This window comes from Durio zibethinus, chromosome 18, assembly GCF_047325235.1.
Source record: "Durio zibethinus cultivar Kanyao isolate XHJ-2024 chromosome 18, ASM4732523v1, whole genome shotgun sequence".
NCBI lineage: Eukaryota > Viridiplantae > Streptophyta > Magnoliopsida > Malvales > Malvaceae > Durio > Durio zibethinus.
The window spans coordinates 4310753-4330281 of NC_143179.1; the positions used below are offsets into that span (position 1 = coordinate 4310753).

At 30.2% G+C, this 19529-nt stretch overlaps 2 protein-coding genes and 1 long non-coding RNA gene across 3 annotated transcripts; 2 read left to right on the forward strand and 1 right to left on the reverse strand.

Moving 5' to 3' along the window:
- The first annotated feature begins 793 nt into the window (after positions 1-793).
- Positions 794-1976, forward strand: LOC111299012 (uncharacterized). Its single transcript, XM_022893853.2, has one exon. It carries the CDS (start codon positions 921-923, stop codon positions 1542-1544), a length of 624 nt encoding a protein of 207 aa, XP_022749588.2. The 5' UTR covers positions 794-920; the 3' UTR covers positions 1545-1976.
- A 5206-nt stretch (positions 1977-7182) lies between these two features.
- Positions 7183-12479, forward strand: LOC149513623 (uncharacterized). Its single transcript, XR_016329492.1, has 3 exons — positions 7183-8255; positions 8393-8663; positions 12086-12479. It is a non-coding gene; the product is annotated as an uncharacterized LOC149513623 (long non-coding RNA).
- A 444-nt stretch (positions 12480-12923) lies between these two features.
- Positions 12924-14292, reverse strand: LOC111300292 (uncharacterized). The gene has a single exon (XM_022895928.2). The coding sequence runs from the start codon at positions 14052-14054 to the stop codon at positions 13305-13307; it is 750 nt and encodes a 249-aa protein (XP_022751663.1). The 5' UTR covers positions 14055-14292; the 3' UTR covers positions 12924-13304.
- Positions 14293-19529: the final 5237 nt, after the last annotated feature.

A 19529-nucleotide genomic window follows, 5' to 3' on the forward strand; every position in this document is an offset into this window, starting at 1 on the left:
CCCCCCCCCCCCCCCCCCGTCTTCGCACCTTGTCAGTTCTCACCTCACATCACTTATTTTTCATATTCAATAATATTTATACATTGCATGAGAATTTTTAATTTAAATAATTTTATTATTTTATTATCACTATTTTTAGTGGTTTATTTTTTTAAATGCATTTTAATAAAACTACTTGGTTAAGTAACAATAAATGATTCCAGCCATAACATGTTCTTACATAGCAAAAAAATTACTTTTTTTTATATAAAATTTGTAATTTAAGAATAACAAATTTTATTTATTAAAATTAAAATCTCAAATTTAGAAATGAAACTAAGGATAGAATTAAAAAAAGATTTATATATTCATAAATGTTATAATTAATATATTCATAAAGAAAAAATACTCATATAATAAATTATTAATATATTCATAAACGTTATAATTGTGATAAAAAATTATTTTTTGTGTACTTTTTACATAATAACTTTTTATTCATAGCAAATTAAGTATTAAGTTTATGAAATATTTTTATGCTTTACATAATTTCCCAACTCTCTTTATCTTGCTTCTAAAGTCTAATTAACCAAAAGAAAATTAGAAATAATAGTAAGATAAGCAATGGGAAAATACGAAAAACATCAGAGGCGTCTACAGCCGCAAACAGTGATAACGAAGGCATGAAAAATAAATAAACAAAAGTTAAGGGGCACAAAAGCAAAACCCAATAAGTAAATATCCCAACTTTGAAAATATCGCCAAATTTCCGAACCCCTCACCCCCTCTCATATCCTATAAATACATGGCTCGATTAAAGCTATGTTTGCCCAACCAAACAGCCAAACACGGCTCTTCAGAAATCCAATAAGAAAAAAAAATTCTCTCTTTGCTTTATTCCTACATTTTCTCTCTCTTCTGCAACACCAAAAAAAAAAAAAATGGCGGCATCTTCAAGAAGATCTAGCGGTCCGATTCTCCGCTCCCTCTCCCCATCAGGCCGGTTCAGTTCTCACTACGCTTCACAGTCTCCATCTTCTTCTTCCTCCTCAACTTTTGCTTATTCGACTTCGAGGTTCTCCTCACGCTCCTCATCTTTCTTTAATCAAAACAGATCTAGCTCTCCGCCACGTGTCAATCTCTACAACCAATCTCCATCCCCGCCGTCTGTGCGATTCTGGCTCGATAACCGTTCGATCTCGCCGAACCGTTCAATTTCCACCGTGCGTAGAAACAACGAGGCGTTGAAGAATTTACAGAGCAAACAGCCAAAGCGGACTTGCATGTGTTCTCCTACGACGCATCCGGGATCGTTCCGTTGCAGTCTTCACAAGAGTTTCAATAATTCGCACGCGGTGGGAAGTTACACGCCGAGTAATCGGCTCAACGCGCGTAGATCTGCGATGACGAACTCGCTGGTGAGAATCGGAGGAGTCGAAGGAGATCTAGTCAAGAGAGCTTTGTCGGCTTTGATCAGACCTTCCTCTCACCAGCAGCGTCGTCGCACAGCATTCCAGCCAAGGCCGAGCCGGCTCTGCGTGATGTCAAAGGCTGATGATTTATGAAGATTCTTTATGCGGTATGTGTAATATTTTAACAATTTTTGGTGAGTCTCCGAGCTTTAGCGGTGATCGGAGAGGACCTTCGAAGTAAAGTTGCGGACGGTGGCGACAAAGTCAGATTACGGCTAAGTGGTTGGAGATCTGAGTGAAGGATTCGCGGCGGATATGGTTTGTAGTGTACTCCGGGTAACCGAAACCGTAAAATCCGGGGAACAAGCTGTCATATACTATGTTGGTGTAAATACTCACATTTGCAGCCAATGGCAAATTTGAGGAGCTTTCGGACCAAAAAAAACTCTTTGAAAAATCTCCTAAAAAGAACTAATCTAATCAGCTAACTCTAACTGACAAAACCCAGTCCCAGATCTGAGATGTTATTGGTTTAGAGTTTTATTCTTTCCATTTGATTGGTTATCCAAACATCATTCCATTCCACAGCAGGTCTTTTTCTTTTCCGTGATCCGTTCGGTTTGACGTTTTTAGTTACCCGTTTCCGTTCCCCGTTTACCGTTTCAGTAGTTTTTTCCGTTTGTTCTTTTCCTTTTCCTCTCGTCCCATTCATCGTTTTCGTATGTCCTGTATGTTTCTTTTTTTTTTTTTTTTTCTATTTTCTATTATTATTATTATTTTTTACCTGTCAATTTTATTTTTAATTATATATATATTTTTTGTTTTGCAGGATTTCGAATTGGAGAAATTGAGGGTGGAATTTACATTACTGGAATTTACTCCAAAAGAGAATTGAAGTGAATCAGACGATGAAGAAAACCTTAGCTGCGTTGGAGAAGAAAATGAAATGACATTCTAATAACTTGGACCCTCCCTAAATTTTATGGAAAGTAAAGGAAAAATAAAAATACAACTAATGTTAAAAAAGGAAATAATGGGAATTAATGATACGTAAAGGAGAGAAAAGAAAAAGGTATAATAATTTGTGATTCTTATAAAGAAGAAAAGAAAACAGAAACATCTACATTTATATAAAAATCAAGGAAACTTTTAAACAGGATTGTTGACAAAACTTATTATCACAAGTGGCTCTTGAAAGTTGCGAAGGGAGCATATAAAAATTGAGATTATCACAACTGCTTGTCAAAGAGCCCACAGGAAATTGAACAAATGTTTAGAGCCCGAGCCTCGGCCCTCAATTAAGAAAAGGTCAGAGTTTTGTGGTTTGAGAAATAGCAGTTTACTTGTTTGCTATGGAGAAAATAGAAAGGAAAAATTTATAAAATACATAGACACTGGGGAGAAATTACAAAGAATCAACAATTATATTTCAGGCTTCTCAAAGGGGCATCGTTTTAACATCTGAGCTTCAATTATTCCTTTGTCTTATTTTTTTTAAGGTTAATATCTCAAATGAATCTAAAATTATAATAAAATATTTTAATTAAAATTTGTTAAGTGATATTTATTTTTAATATTATTACCTTTAAATGATAATATAAGAATGATAAATAATTTTTTAAATATTATATAATTAATAAATTTATAATTAAAATATTATATTAATATTTTTAAAATTTAAATATTAAATTAAATATTTTATTATAATTTAAAAATTTTGCATCATTCTTATTTTTTAAATCAAAATATAATTAGTTTGTCAACTAAAAGAAAAATGAAGTGACAACCAAAGCATTATTGATCCCACTTCAACTTTGGGCATTGGTCATCAAATCATGACTTCCACCTAATTAAAAATGAAACAAATTGCCATGTGTCCAGCTATCTAAGTACCTAACGTCACAAAGGCCCCTAACTCCTAAATCTTATCTAACCATCAACACCATTTTAAAAAAAAGCACCATTAAAGAAAATAAATACTCTTCACCGCATTTTCATTTAACCCACCAAATATTATACAGGAGCGAGTAAATTTCATCAATAGATTGTGTTTTTTTTGTAAAATTTTATTTTTTATCCAAATCTTTTTGAATTTATTCTAAATTCATCTAATAATTAACATACAATTAAATTTTAAACAAAATTTATCACGAATATGTTCGTCAAAATAACAAATTACATTTAAATTTTAATAAAATAACGATGGATGAAAAGATTCGGAACAAATTCCAAGGTCAGAGATGAAAAAATTAAAATTTTTAAATAACGATAATGATGCAATTTACTTAAAAAAAGGTACAATAAATTAAACTAGCCCTACCAAAAGCAAGACAAAAGTTGGTCTCCTTCTTGGTTAAGGAAAAACCAGAAAAGCAAAGGCACACGAAAAAAAAGTTCTCAAATAGGGGGTGGTATATTTTCACCAACAAAATTGGCAAAAGAAGGAAATGTATGAAGGAATCGTCTCCATCTCCAACCAAATGAAAGAGGTTCCATTCTCATCCACTTTGATGTTGCGGCAAAAAATCCAACTCCCGCAAATTGAAGATAAGGTTTTTGAAAGCGAAAGGTGTCAGGTAAAGGAGGCAGGAAGCTACCGCCATTTTTGGTTTTGTCATTCTCTTTACTCTCAGCCCCACAACTACAGGATGAAACCTATAGGATTCCACATGTCCGCTCTTCTATCAAGCGGGAAAAAGAAATCGTCAGCCAAGATAAGAATATACAAAGTATATATATATCTTTAATTTTAAAGTCAATGTTATTTGGAATCTATCACGCCTTAAAGTCTTAAACAAATGATAAAGTCTATTTTTAATTAAAGAAATCATTAAGAAGTTTGCAATGATGAAATTGATGATTTTATTTCATAAGTAAACTTTATCTATTTAAATTTGTAACGGTGATTTAACTATTAGGTTATCCTTATCAACAAAAAATGAAAAATTTTGGATTCTAAAAAAATAATAATTTTGGGAATTAAAATAAATATAAATAAAATTTTTATTTTTTAGTTCTTTTTATATATTATTGTAAAATTTTTTAATTTTTAAATAAAATTAAAAAATTATTGCATATCTAAATTTTAAAAAAATTATTTTATCATACTATAAAAAATAAATGTCATCTTAATAATCATGAAATTCCACTAATCTTTCAGAAACATATAGGTAAATGTCATTAGCTTGAATTTATATTATGCAAACAGAATCTCTTGCAAATATTGAAATGAGTAAGTATTTTATTTTATTTTTTCTCAAATTTTCTCTTATCTCATCTTAAATATAGAGTTCTACATGTTCCTAGTTTTATGTATTTTTATCTCCTTAGGTAATGTTACTATAAAAACTACAACTATTTTTTTCTTTCGAAATCACTACATTGTTGTTGTAATGATTTCGAAAGAAAAAGAAGATTAATAGATGTAAAAGAAATGGAGAAACTAGGAAAACACCCAACTTTTTATTCTCTTTATTTTGGTGGCACCCAAATGGGGACCAGAAAACTGGAAGCTTTCAACTCATGAAAGGTACAACGCGGGGGCGACCCACATCCCACATAAAAAGCAATGTAGACTAATTGCTTTATAGCTGTGTGGGAGTGATAGCAGCCAACAAATGGGACCATTCATATCTGCTTTGCAGGGTAAATTTTTCCCAGTGATGGTTAGCTATTTTATTTGGATTTTAGTAACATTATCGTTTGTCGGTTGATAGAAGGTCCAAATTACTTGCCAGATTCTTACCCAAAGCCGAAAAGAACGATCAAATTTCCCTATCATGTAAGCATCAAAATTTTTTTCGTAACATAGTGTGGTGACTCGTGAATTGCAAGTGCAGTTTACTTGTTTCATAGTTTCAGGTGGGCAATACAACGTCAGTAAAATTTAACTTTGAAGTATTTTTTTCTTTCTATTTTGGAGGGTCATGCATGACATTTGACATGCCTCCTGTGCATGAACCAGCCACGTGGGATATTTGATGATAATTGATTCCTTTTGTTTGTTCCTTATCTTTCTTGATAGGACAAGGATGGGTTGGATATAGTTTTAAAATTCTGTCAGTTCTGGTTTTATGGTTCCAAATGTCTACCCGTTGGCTAGCGGCGTTAAAGATTTCAACAACATTGTTTGTCTCTTTGTGGAGAAACTGTGTTTTTAAGGCATCTACTCTATCTATTGCATTTTTTTGTTTTTAATCTGAATTATTGGATAAAATAAAGTGAGGTTGGTTAGTCCAGATGATGCTGAAACGTGCAAAACTTTTTTTTTTTTTTTTAAATATTCTCTTGATGATTTGTGGATTTTCTTCAATGGGCCTACGGCTAAGGAAACAATTAATTTCTATTGTAAATGGATAAAGTTCAGATGCCATGGCTGGCTGTTATTGTAAATGGATAAAGTTGTTACTCTTTCTATTGTGGTACTACTCGAAGAAAAAGAAGAAAGATGATGTTACACTTTGCTTGCCATATCGGGACTCTGTTCGATTGTGTATTTCTTTTAATTTCATTAAATTTTGGCCTTGTTATCTGCCTAATCTCAAATGTGCTAGGCGGCCAAGGTGATTGCGTATGTGGATTGGTATATTAGAAATTTGAGTGCAAAAAATTAATGTCTGAGCAAGAGCAACTCACATTTTTCATGGCTACATATGTAATGCAGCTATAATTAATATTTTTAATGATTCTTTGTTCAGCTAATGTTGGGAACAGGTTCCACTTCTTTTGCGTCCATTCATAATTCTATTTTGTGATAATTTACAGGAAATTTATTTGTAGGACAAGTCTGGCTTATGCGTTCCACTTAGAGTTTAGATTGGGCAGTGTCACCTTTGGTTAGCACTTTGCACTCCCCACCGCAGTCTACAGCAGACACAATTTAGAACCTTAGGCAATTGGAGGCATTCAACTTTTCATGATTCCTTAATCTTTTTGGTAATAAATTAGTAAATTAAACGCTAAACATTAAAAGCAGCACTGTAATAATCAACATAAATCATTTTGGAATAAATAATTTAGTTCCACCAATATTACGAAATAAAATAGTTATTAAAAAATATAAATATAAAAATTAATTTAATTGATTCATATAATTATTTTTTTAACAAAGCTTTAGGTTGTCTTTCCATACGACTGTCCTAATAACTCTGACCATATGCTTTCCTTTGTTCTTTAAGAAATATTCTTTAGCTTGCAAACCAGAACAGATCATTACCTTTAAGATTCTTAAACATATATTTTCTTTCATGGGTTTCTATTAGAATTAAATCAGTATTTGATAATTAGTAGTTATTCTAAAAAAAAAAGGTAGTTATGAGAAAAATAAAGATTCTAAAGCACGCAAACATTGTAATATCTAATACCGTTTTTGAATATCTAATCCTGCTTTTGAGATTTTTTCTTTCTTTTACTTGATGGAAGGGACTGATACGAAAGGTTGATCACTTGATACGTGTAAATGAAAATAGTTATTTACTTATTTGAAGTTGAAAGGGTCCAACTAGCTAATGAGCTAAAGGGTGTATTGCACTAGAATATAAAGTAACGAACAGAAGAGAAGACGATCTTTTAGGTCCTGGAAAAGTGGGCAAAGAAAACTGAAAAGCCACCCAAAACCAAGTGACTAGCATTAATGGGGGCTGTGGCTTTACCCATAATGGTTAGGGCCTAAAAGTTCCTAACAGGTAACAACATTTGCTGATGTTTTCCCCAATTTTGAGAGTCCATGGGCCAGAGAACAGGAACTAACTGCAGCATACAGTGGGAGACAATTTCTTGGATTTATTTTGTAGATTAAAATTTCAAATTTATAAAATATCATATAATTATATTAATTAATGGAGTTAATTTTCATATTCTACACAATTCTTGAATTTAGAGATAAAAATTGGCGTTAGTGATAAATTTAAGGCTGAGATTCAGTAATGTAAAATAGAAGGATGTTTGTTAATCTTCACTATTTGCCCACTTGCATCTCTGTTAATGGTTGCCCTGTGCAATTTGCTTAATTGAAAACTACCTTTAATCATTATTGCCCATCATCAACAGCTAAATATTTTGCAAGAACTATCCTGTTTTGGTTTTGCAGCTGTTTTTTCCCATTAAGATGAGATAATCAGATAAGTAAACCATAAAGCAACTGAATAAGTCTTCAATTTGCAATCGAAAGAAAGAAAAAACACACTTCCTTTCTTTCATTAGACACCAAAAAGCGCCTATAAAACTGATCACCACAAGCACAGTCCAACCTTTGGTTTCGTCATATCAAGCCTTTGCTTCACAATTTCTAGGTTTTTCTTAATGGCCCAGAGAGGTAACAATACCATCTAATGATTCATAGTCAGCTGATTTCATCTGATCTGATCTCCATTTTTGCATATAATTTTGAATCTCGAAGAAAGAGGCCCCCACCAACATCCTTTGTGTAACAAGAAGTATCACGTAACATAAGTGTATTTGCATGTGGACATATTCAAGCAGACTAAATATATTTAGTTCATTCTTCAAGAATTCGTGTTACTCCTGCCAATGCCAAAAGTAACTTTTTTTTCTAGAACTCTTTATTTGTGGGCGTATATTTGTAACCTAACCATTAGTTTATGATTGTTGGTTAGAGTATATAGGTTCCAAAGAGCATTTTATTCTACATTTTTTTTTTCTGTTGTTTGCAGGTCAAAAACAATTCCCCCACCATTTGGATGACATGCACTCAAATTATCATGGTTATTACATATATACCTTCTTTTTGCATCAGCTATTGATGGTAACTTATATGCTGCACTGCATTACTTGGAATATGCTATGGTGTTCAATTCTCCATCATGATCCTCACTGTCTCTGAGCCTTTTGGTTTGAAGCATTTTGGTATATTTTACAATTTCATGTTACTAGGAAATCCTCTTGGAGCATTCCTCTTTCTCAGGGCTCCTAACAGTATATATGTGTGTGTATATATATATATATATATATATATATATATATATATATATATGATACTGAAGTTGCAAAGCAGCTAGAGTCAATCTGGTCAGTTCAAGCGTTTTATGCATTGGTCCAAACTGCTTTAGACTCACTTTCCTGGTTCTTGCTGGTTCCTGTGGCGTGGCGTCGGTGGCAAGCATCATTCTAACTAAGAGGATAGGGCCTGTTTACCAAAAGCTTTACGGCGGCGGTTCTTTTATGCTGCCATAAACTTCATATCATGACTAAGATCGTTTTCGAATCCTACTTGTGGGGCGCATCACATACTAGCTAGGCATTTCTTCTACTCCAGTAAGTTCTTCAAATTCTAATAAATGCAGTTCATGTTTGGTTGCCTCTCTGTACTCAAAAATACATACGGCCTCTAATTCTAAAAATGGGTCAAATACTCATTTACCTCTTCTATTATAAACTTCTTGTCAGTTTAGAATCTAGAAAAATAAAATTATCAAATTGGTAGTTCAACTTTAATTTCATCATCTACTTTGATATCTTGAACTAATATCATTAGTTAACTTGCTGACATGATATTGATATCTAATAAGATACTAACATATAATAAAAAAAGATCAAATTAATGTCACATAATTAATTGTTATGTTAGCATTAAAAAAATTTTAAAAATGTTCTAAAAATTCTAAATCAATTGTTTTAAATTTAAAAAATCTAAAATATTTTAAAATATGCAAAAAATTAAAACTGAAATATTTTAAAAATATAAAATTTAAAAAATCTAAAAATTTTAATAAAAATAAAAATTTTAAAATTAAAAAAGATTAAAAAACTTAACAAAGAAAATTAAAACAAAACTAAAATTTTTTGAAAAAATCTAAAAATTTGAAAAAAGTTAAAATTTTAAAAATTTTTGAAAAATTAAAAATTTTCAAAAAATCTAAAATATTTTAAAAAATTAAAACTTTTAAATAAAAATAATAAAATCTTAATTTTAAAAAATTCAAGAAATTAAAAAGTTGAGAAATTAAAAATATATAAAATATGAAAATTTTAAAATTCAAAAAATAAAAATTTTCAGAAATTTTCAAAATTTTCATAATTTTTTAAAAAAATTTGGATTTTTTTAATTTTTAGTTTTTTTTTTAAGTTTTTGTGAATTTTTTTTTTAATTTTAAGAAAATGTAATTTTTATTAAAATTTTATCTTTTTTTAATTTTTAAAAAATTTTAAATTTTTTGGATTTTTATTAAAGTTTTAATATTTTTTTTTGAAATTTAATTATTATTAAATTATTTTTCTGGTTTTTAAAAAATATTTTAGATTTAAAAAAATTTAGCAAATTTTTAATTAAAAAAAATTCTTTTAATAATGATGTGATAATTTATGAAGTGGTTTTGGCTTCTTTTTTTTTTTTTTAGGTGTTGGCATCTTATTAGATATTTATATTATGTCAACAAATTAATTGATAATATTAGTCCTACATATCAAAATTAATAAAAAAATGAAAATGAAAATATTAAATTAATAATTTTTTTTTTTAGATATCAAATTAATAAAAATATATAATTCAAGAGTCAAATGTTTATCCCTTTAAAAATTCATCTAGAGTTGAAATGTTGAATTGATGAACAGTTGATAACTTGATATATTAAATCATACAGTTGTTAATAAATGATTTTGCAAGTTGTATATACGGTGATCATGAAGCTGCTAATGCGAGCTGGAGGGATGTAAGGGCAGTCTTTTAAATGCAATGCACCTATGCCCTATTTTTTCCATTGTTTGCGTAGATATGAAGTATATGCGTTGAACCAAACACCAAATGAAAAAAATTCATGTGCCGTAGCACGCATACATTTCTCTTTTTAGTGACTTATAATTGAAATATCTTCATTTTGTCTAAAAAAGAGCAAGTGTTACGGCTTGCTATAGAACCATGAATCTCATATCAACGGTGTATTAGAATTAATCATGGGATATAAAAGTTTACATAATTTTCTTTTTGTAAAGTATTTTTTGTGAGATAAAATCATGAAACCAATATAATCGAAGCGGATAATACCTTATAAGGGTATAAATTGTAACAGTTAAGTTGATTTAAAATGCTGGATGAGTCCATACTTGAATCCTAGAGCAGCATAGCCTAGAGGTTGAGTTTCGACCTGTGAAAAATAGCATTAGAGTCAGCTCTAAGAGTACTAAAGATGTGCCATTGAAGATAATGGGCCTTCGTTAGAATGAAAGAGGATGTCACGGCTTGAGATAAAATCAGAAATCCCACATCAATTGTGTACTAAAGTTAGTCATGGGATATAAGAGCTCATACCACCTTCTTCTTGTGATGTGTTTTTTTTGGGATAAAATTGTGAGGTCAAGGATATCGAAACTGACAATACCTCATAAAGGTGTGAATAATGATAGTTAGGTTGATCTGAAATATCAAATGAGTTCATACTCAGATTCTGAAACCACACAAACCTGAAAGTTGAGTCTCGACCCGTGACACAAAAAAATAACTGAAATAATTTATCTTCGTCAATCTATTTAGAATAAATCACTTTTTCATTAGATACTTTTTTTTCTCATGTCGTATTCTACTAGTCACATTTAGGGATGGCATCGAGTTGGATTCAGGGTTGGTTTTGCTCGCCCCGAACCCGACCCGATACTATGTAAACCGTACACGACCCGAAATTAATAAAAGATTATTTTTTAAATATAAAATATTATTTTTTAAATATAAATATTTAAAAATATAATTATATAAATATATATAATTAAATAATTAATTAAAAAAATAATTTTTTATATAATATCGGGTCGGGTTAGGTTTTAGGCATACTCGAACCCGACCCGACCTCGACTGTTCCCCAACTATACCCAACCCGACCCTAAACCCGAAATTCAAAAAAAAAAATCCGACCCCATAGGATCGGGTCGGGTTGAAACCCGTCGGGGACGGGTTTGATTGCCGTCCCTAGTCACATTTGCACCTAAAAAATTTAACAGGTGAAATATATAGTATAGATAATTATTACATTAATTAAACACAATTTAGTCTTTTGCTAGTTTTATGTTATACATTTAATTTAACATAAACATTTCATGAGCTTATTTTAAAGTATGTGAGCATACATATTAATTGGCAGGTTTTTTTTAGTATGTTTAAAAATCATTTATTTCTATTTGAATAAATTTATTTAATTAAAATTTACCTCATATTTAAGTCATTTCAAAAGTAAAAAATAAAAATAAAAATTGAATATGTCTTAGCTTATTAAAGAGTTAAAACTTATGAGCAAAATTTCTATCCATACATAGCCTATGTTTAGCTCATATAACAATTAAAGTATCTTTTTGAATATTTGTATTCATTCCAAATTATATATGCATATCTATATATTTATTCTGTAGGGAAGATAAACAAAAAAGAATTATTAATGAACATATTTACTGTGGATAATTGCATATTTATCAATCAAGTGATATTCTAAGATTTATGTGGCTATATAATATAATAAGAAAATTATTAATTAAAGATGAAATAATTAATTAAATAAATTGTAAATTATATAAATACCTTTTACTATTTGCACTTTTAGAGTTGTCCTTTTTTATATAGTATAAATATAGATAGATGGATAATACTTATGAGATAATAACTCATTTCACTTGGATTGTTATATAAGTTCATAAAAGTTATTGTTAATTATTATCACTAAATTCTAACCCTTGGAAATTAATTGCTGATTCTTAAGTGCTCAGCTACTCTTGCGGAAATCTTAAGATTCCAGATGCCCATAGCAGTTTCTTTTGGTCTTCCATCTCCTACAGCAGAAGGCACATGCTAAGGAAGTCCTATTTCCAAATGTTTCAATAGGCTATTCAGCTTTTCCCAAGAACTACCAAAACTATGAATCCTTGTAAGACAAGCAAGGTGTAGCCTTTAATTTTGCCTTTGCTTTTTATCTTGTATATACATTTGCCAGCAGGGTGTGGGCCTCTGTTTAAATGATCAGACAGAAAGTTATATTCCTTTGTGTTTGTAGACAAAAAATTAAAGAATGTGGATGCATGACGTGGGTTGCAATATTTAGTTAATATGAGTGAGGTAGGAATTCATTTGCAACTTTGAAGACACTGGTGGCAGGCAGGTGTTATTAATTTTTTTTAATATTTGAAGCTGTTAAAATTTGAATATTTTGAATATTAACTATTAAAACAGATCATATGACAATTGGCATGGCTTATTGAATTCGGCTAAGCCATATTGACCACATTGCAATGGAAGATGAAAATAGGCTAATAAATCTTGTTTCCAACTTTTGAAACAGCTAGTTAATGTCTCCAAACCTCCAAACATTACTCAACATCTCACACATTGAGGATATGGAAACCATCCATTCTACCAGTTTAGATCAAGCAGAATCTGTTGTTGATTGATCTTCATTTTCAGACCATAACTGAGCATAACAGCTGATGGAAAAAAGAGTCATTTCAGCAACCGGGTTCCAGGCAAATTGCAAGCTCAATATTGACATATAAATCAGGTCTTTAATTTCTCAGCTGCATTCTCCTTTTCATTCAACACAAAAGTTCTGGGAAAGCTCGCAGCACACATTATTATATATATATATATTTTCATTACAAGACATGAAAATTTGCCAATATGAAGGATCTTAATTACAACTGAAGAAGATCCTAACAAACCATAAATCTTAAAGCATATATAATTATTGAAAATTTAGATTACATGAACTCAAAAAGAATATAAACTATGGCATCCGTGTTGATGATAGAAAAACTGTCCAACTCTATTTCAATCTGCTATTATTGGGGCACCCTAACATATATCAGATTCACATACATAAAAAAGCAATTGTACCAGACATATAATGCTTCTCCCTCTGATTGGATGAAAACAGTTGAATGACCATATTTCATATCTCAACTTTGAAGACAAAGAAAGACGTATGGTCAAGTGGGTTTCATATCCTGAAACAATGCTGCCCATAACGTATGATCACCATAGTCCCCACCTGCCTTTTCCTTGTTGTAATCACCATGAACCTTTGGGCTTGGAGGTCTTACATAATTGAGAGGTCCAGACAGTTTTGGGCTCCTATTTGTGAGCATCAATCTTTCTTGTGCCATTGCAATATCAATTGGACCAGATGTTATCGGGATCCTATAATTAAACATCAACTTCTCCTGCATTTTTCTATCAAGGGGACCTGATAATTTTAAGCTCCTAGGAGGGACCAACAACTTCTCTGGACCTCTATAATCCAGGGGACCAGATTTTGCTATTTTACGGCTGGTTCGCTGCACTGGCTTCTCCATCTTCAGCTCCTTCTCATTCTTGAACTTCCTTGTCAATGCTCCTCTCCAGTGATCTCTAAAACGAACTGACTCCGGCAGTGGCTTAATCGCGTTATTCTCATGGTGAACCAACTTGTTAACATACTTGTTGAAGCACTTTCTGGTTTTATTGATTGCCAAAATGAGCTTGGAGAGGCTATTAGGTACTTCTCCAACATCCTTCCTAGCAAGCTTGAGAATCTCCAGCCTATGCTTGGCAACTGAAATGCCCATGCTCTGAAGAAACTCGTGGTTGAAGTGCGCTAAATCCTCCTTTTGGAGTTCATTGCGAGAAAAGGCAAGGCCATACTCATAGATAAGTGAGGGCTCAAGGGCACTCTTTGACAACCAAGAGTACCAGTCCATGGCGCTGGTGCTTGGCTTATGCCATAGGATGCTCAAAAAAATTGGAGGTTTGTAGAATTGTAGTGTTATGGTTGCATTTGAGTGGTCCAAGCTTCCAAGGGGGTATCCGTATATATAACAAGTAGATGAGAAAGGTGAAGTTGAACAGCAAGTAAATGTGGTGGGTGTGGGGATATATAGACTATAGTTAACATATCTCTCTCTCTGCTTTAATTGAAATTTGGATGGTAGTTGAATTTGAGAGAGATACCAAGCGAGATTTTGGAATATGAGTTTAGGAACTTACCCAACTTGTATTTTTATTCTAAGGTTTCCCCTTGCGCATTATCATCAACTTTTGTCCTTTTTTTTGGTTGCACCATGGGTGCATTTGCTAGTGTGACCGCACTGCACACGTTCTTCAGGATTAGGCCAGAGGCCAGATCCAAGCCCGTGACGGTGTTCCATCCCCAAGCAGGGAGTATGATATCAGCAAAATCTTCAGAAAAACAAAAAAAAGTATATCACTTCGATATTAGGCTTCTAGTAGTTTTTATTTTGGTATATGATTGGCAATTGTTCATTTCATCACCCTCATCTTCTCATGTAAATTTCATTTTGACATGGGCAAAGTGTATACAGTACAGATCCTTTTTTAATTGTAACCATTTAGGAATTGTATTGAAAACTTTGTCAAAAAGTATGCTACATATTGAGCAAACGGGATTAATGTGGGCTGACCTTTTCCCTTTTTGCCATAAATTGTAGGGAATGGGTGTTTAAATATGGCCCCCTGTAACCATTCAGCAACTGCTCTTCTGTAAGAAATTAATCTTTTCTATAGCTATAGCTATCATTCAGACTAATTACACTGTCATTCCTTCCGAAGATCCGTACCCTCATGATAATTTTAAATTAAGTGAGTTTTTTTTATCGAGGGAGATCCCAATTGAAAATATTTTAAGTGTTTAATTTGAATTTTAAACATATTAGATATCACTTCTTACGAGTTTATATATATATATTAACTCAATTAAGTGATAAAAGTTAACAGGATTTGTATGTTGTCGTTTTTGTGATGTCAATTCAAGTTAGAGGGTGAAAATGATCCGGTAAATACCATTAATATTGAGCTTAAAAGCTACCAAGGACCAACACAAATGATGACATTGAAGCATATTTAATTGTATAACCTACTGAAAATGCTGATCCTATCATCATAAAAAGGTTTGAACAGTTAAAATATTATCTCTCTCTATTTGTGTGAGAACATTATTTTTAGTGGGCAGGTATGAATGAGTTCCGGTGAAAAGGGACTAGAAGTGGGAGAGAAGTTTGAACATAAAAGCGTTTAAATGCATATGAAACGTTCCGCACTAGCATTGTATATCAATTTATCAAATCAAAGCATAGATATTTTGGTTGAAGTCATTCACTCTTTCACTAGTTGACCGTGTTACAGTCATAAAATCATAATTAGACAGGCGAGAAGGCATATTATTCATCAGGATCACAAAAGGAGCTAAATATGTATAGAGTGGCTAAAGCATATCAGATTTTATGTCTCTCCCTCTGCTCTTTTTTTTTGACTCTTTTCTCACTTTCCAAGTTCGAATTACAATGCATTGGATTCAGCAATGTTAGTGCTCTTCATAATCGGCCTGTCTTTTTGTGGAAAAGGTGAGTTTGTGCGGACTGCGGAAAGGTAGAAAATAAGGAAGAAAAGAAAAGGTCTAATAAAAAAAAAAAAAAGAAAAGGTGAGTATTTTCAATGTGTGTACTATAAATACAGACGCAAATTTTGAAATGACGTTGCTAGAAAAAGCAAAGTCGCGACCTGTAAGGCAGTTGCGTCATTTGTTTTGATTTGAGAATTGAGGATATTCATATTCCTAACATGATTTGGCCAACTATAAACAACCTTTTTTCTTTTTGAAGAAAAGAGGTATATCTAACTCATTTTTTTAAAGGATAAAAAATATCTTGGAATTATAATTAAAAACTTAATTAAATTTTTAATATTTTATTATAATTAATCAAAATTTTAATCTTTTAATTTTAATTAATTTAATTTTCAATTAGATTAGATTTAATTTGATAAAATTAAATTAATTAATATTTAAATTACAGTCAATTGAACTCTTAAAAAAATTTTAGAGAGAGAGGAAATAAAATGAAGGACAAAAAAAAGAAAAACAATTTATTTTATTTAATTTTTACATATATTAATTATATCACATGATAAATTTTTATCTATTTTATTAAAATCACACAATTTTATTTTAGTTGATAAAAAAATTATCGGTGTTAATTTTTTTATTCAAATAAAAGTTTAATTGGATGCAAATAAATATTAAAAGAGTTGTTTAATTGTAATAAACAAATAAAGACTTAGATAGTTTTTTAATTATAAATTTGAGAATTTTTAAAACTTTTAACCTATTCTTTTATATAAATAAAATTACATTTTGAGGATAGAAAAACTAATTATCCCATTTAAATTTGATTTTTAAATCTAATAAATGTCTTCACTTAAAATGACAGTTGAGTTAAAATTTGAATTCAATTATTAATATCTTTGAAGTTAAATTAATTCTTTCCATTATATGTACTTCTAATTTCCATCTTGGACAAATTTAAACTCATAATTTTGGACAAATTTGAAAACTATGAATCTTGGATCTCGTTCTTGCACTTTTATTTACATCGCAGACAATTAACCAAAATTCCTACCACCTTTTACTTGAGCCAAGGGGAAGAAATTTTTTGTCATTTTTCTTGAGCAATACTCGACTAATTCTAGATGGATTACGGACACAAGCATCTCCGATTCGAAAAATGAGAAAACTCTGAAAAAAATTTTGTAAGATCTAAATTGAAAATTTTAAGGGACATTCAAATTTCAGTTTTAATTGAATTAATTAACTTAATTAATCGGTCATTAAATTAAATTGATTCGATTTTAGATAAATTCAATTTTAAGTTAATTTTATTCAAAAACCAAATTAATTGAATTAGCAAAATAATTAACCAAAATTCTGATATATTATTCAGGTAAAAGATATTTTTCCATGCTCTACCATGAAATGAATTCTGTAATATCTTACATCAAACTGAACTGCACTTTACTGTCCCAAGTAATAAAGATATATCCGGAAAAGATTGTTGTAATTTTCTTTTACAACTTGTTTGTAACCCATATATCTCACCAATACGCTTGCTAGCAGAGCCAAATTTGAGGTCTTGGAGACTAAGTCTAAAACCTAGTATAGCAGTTGTTGAAGACTACCAAGATAATCGGTAATAATAATAATTAATTGCAGTTGTTTAAATACATAATTTGCAGTATCTGAATGTAGCTTTTTTTTCTCATTATGATATAGTTTGAATAGTCCGAAAAGTTCAGAAGCAATGACAACAATTTTTTCGGCCAATCGAAATTAATTCGATCAGTTAATTTTCAAAAATAAAAATTTTGATTCAATTAATAAAATTAAAATAAAATATTTTTATTAATTTAATTTTAGATAATTTTATTTAAAATTAATCGAATTGATTGAATTAACATCCTTAAAAAATTTTACACATTGTCAGTAAGTCCAAACGAACATGTGCTTATCAATTCATGATTAAATTAGCCCTTCCCCACCCAAGGCAAGCGAGGGTTAGCCATTATAACAACTGCCCGTTGAACATCTAATTATGCCTATATTACTGTCAAAAATTATATATACCAATAAATAGGGCTTACCTGCCACATGGTGCACCTAAAGAATGTAAGTGTTGAGTGAGGGAACGATATTGTACTCACATGGAAGTCAAAATCTTACAACATGAATATGATTTGATTTGTTTGGCGATTACTTATTCTCTTCTTTTGGTTGAAAGTGTCTCCAATCTTGTTCCTATACTTGTTAACAAGCTATTACTATTCTTTTTTTTTTTTTCATTTAAATTTGTGTATATGTTGTAAATTTTATTTTGTTGATCTTAAAATTAGAATTCGACATTTCGGGATAATATCTTAAAATTTTAAGAATTAAAAAATATTTTTTTAAAGCTGGTTTGAATTACGTAAGAGACAGGAAACCTAATTCTCTTCCTTTATAAATTCTATATGTCTTTCAAGATTTTAACATGAAACTTCTAAATTAAAATTTTAAGTTAAACTATTGGAGAGTATTGCTTTACATTTGGTACATATAAATATATATTAGTGAGTAAATACACAGGCGTAAATTGTAATGAGTTGCTGTCCAAACTCACAGAGTTGAAGTTGGACTCAACAAAAATGATCAGGTCCGACTTGTCTATATTGTTAGACCTTAGGCCCATATAGTCGTAGGCCTGTTCATGGTTTTAGGTAAGGCATTTGTCTAAATTAGTTTTTTCTCTTTTTTTTTTTTTTTGAAAGGATTTGTCCAAAATAGTGTTAAATGTTGTAATTAGGAGCATCGGAGACAGTCCAAGTAAATTGATTAATTTTCATAGAAGAAATTGAGTTGTTTAAAACCTCGTTTCAAAAGTCATATAACTTGAGTTGTTTAAAACCTCATTTCTCAATTTGCATATTGCTTTTCACTATTATAACATAATTTTCAATTCTAGTTATAATGTTAAATTGTTCTTTTTTTTTGTTGGCCAGAATTTTAAATTATTCTTAAGTTTCATGATTTTTTAAAATTTTTTAAAAGATAAATGCATATATATATTTTAATTAAAATTTTTTTTATTCATATGATATTGGATTACATAATAGAAGATCACATAAATAATAAATCTCACCTCCAATATCCTAAAATTCAAACCGGAGACTTGAGCCACAAGTTAAGGTAAATATAACTTTAGGATAAACTACAAAAACAACTAATTTGTGATTCACAAGCTACATGAGTTAGTTTAATTTATTTAATTATATGATGTGTGTTTTAATTACGTATAATACATGAGTGATAATTTAATTTTTATTTTATTAATTTCTTTATAATATTTGTATAACTTTGCAAATAAAAATTATCATAAAAAAATGAAACAACTTTCAATATTAATATAATCAAATAGATTGTAGAAATGCTAATGAAATATTTGTTTAGTGGTTATAAAGAAATCTTGAAGTTTTAAATTAAGTTTATTATATATGAATATAGTTTAATTTTATGTTAAATCTATTTAATTATAACTTATATTTGTGATTTAAAAAAAGATTTTACAAGCTTAAAACTTGCATAATTTTTTTTTTTGAAAAAAAAATAATAAGAGAAAAAACCTATATAAATTACTTGACATTATAAAAGAGGGTTCTACTAAAAGAAGACACTTTTTCTCTTACGAGATTATGTCCATGCAAGTAAAAATTGTAATCACAATAATATATATTTTTTATAGACAATCTAATAATTTTCAACACATATGGTATAAATTATTTATTTTTGCTCAACCTTAAAGATCCTTTTTACTCAAAAAGTCTGCAATACAATTTTAGATAACGTGTATTTA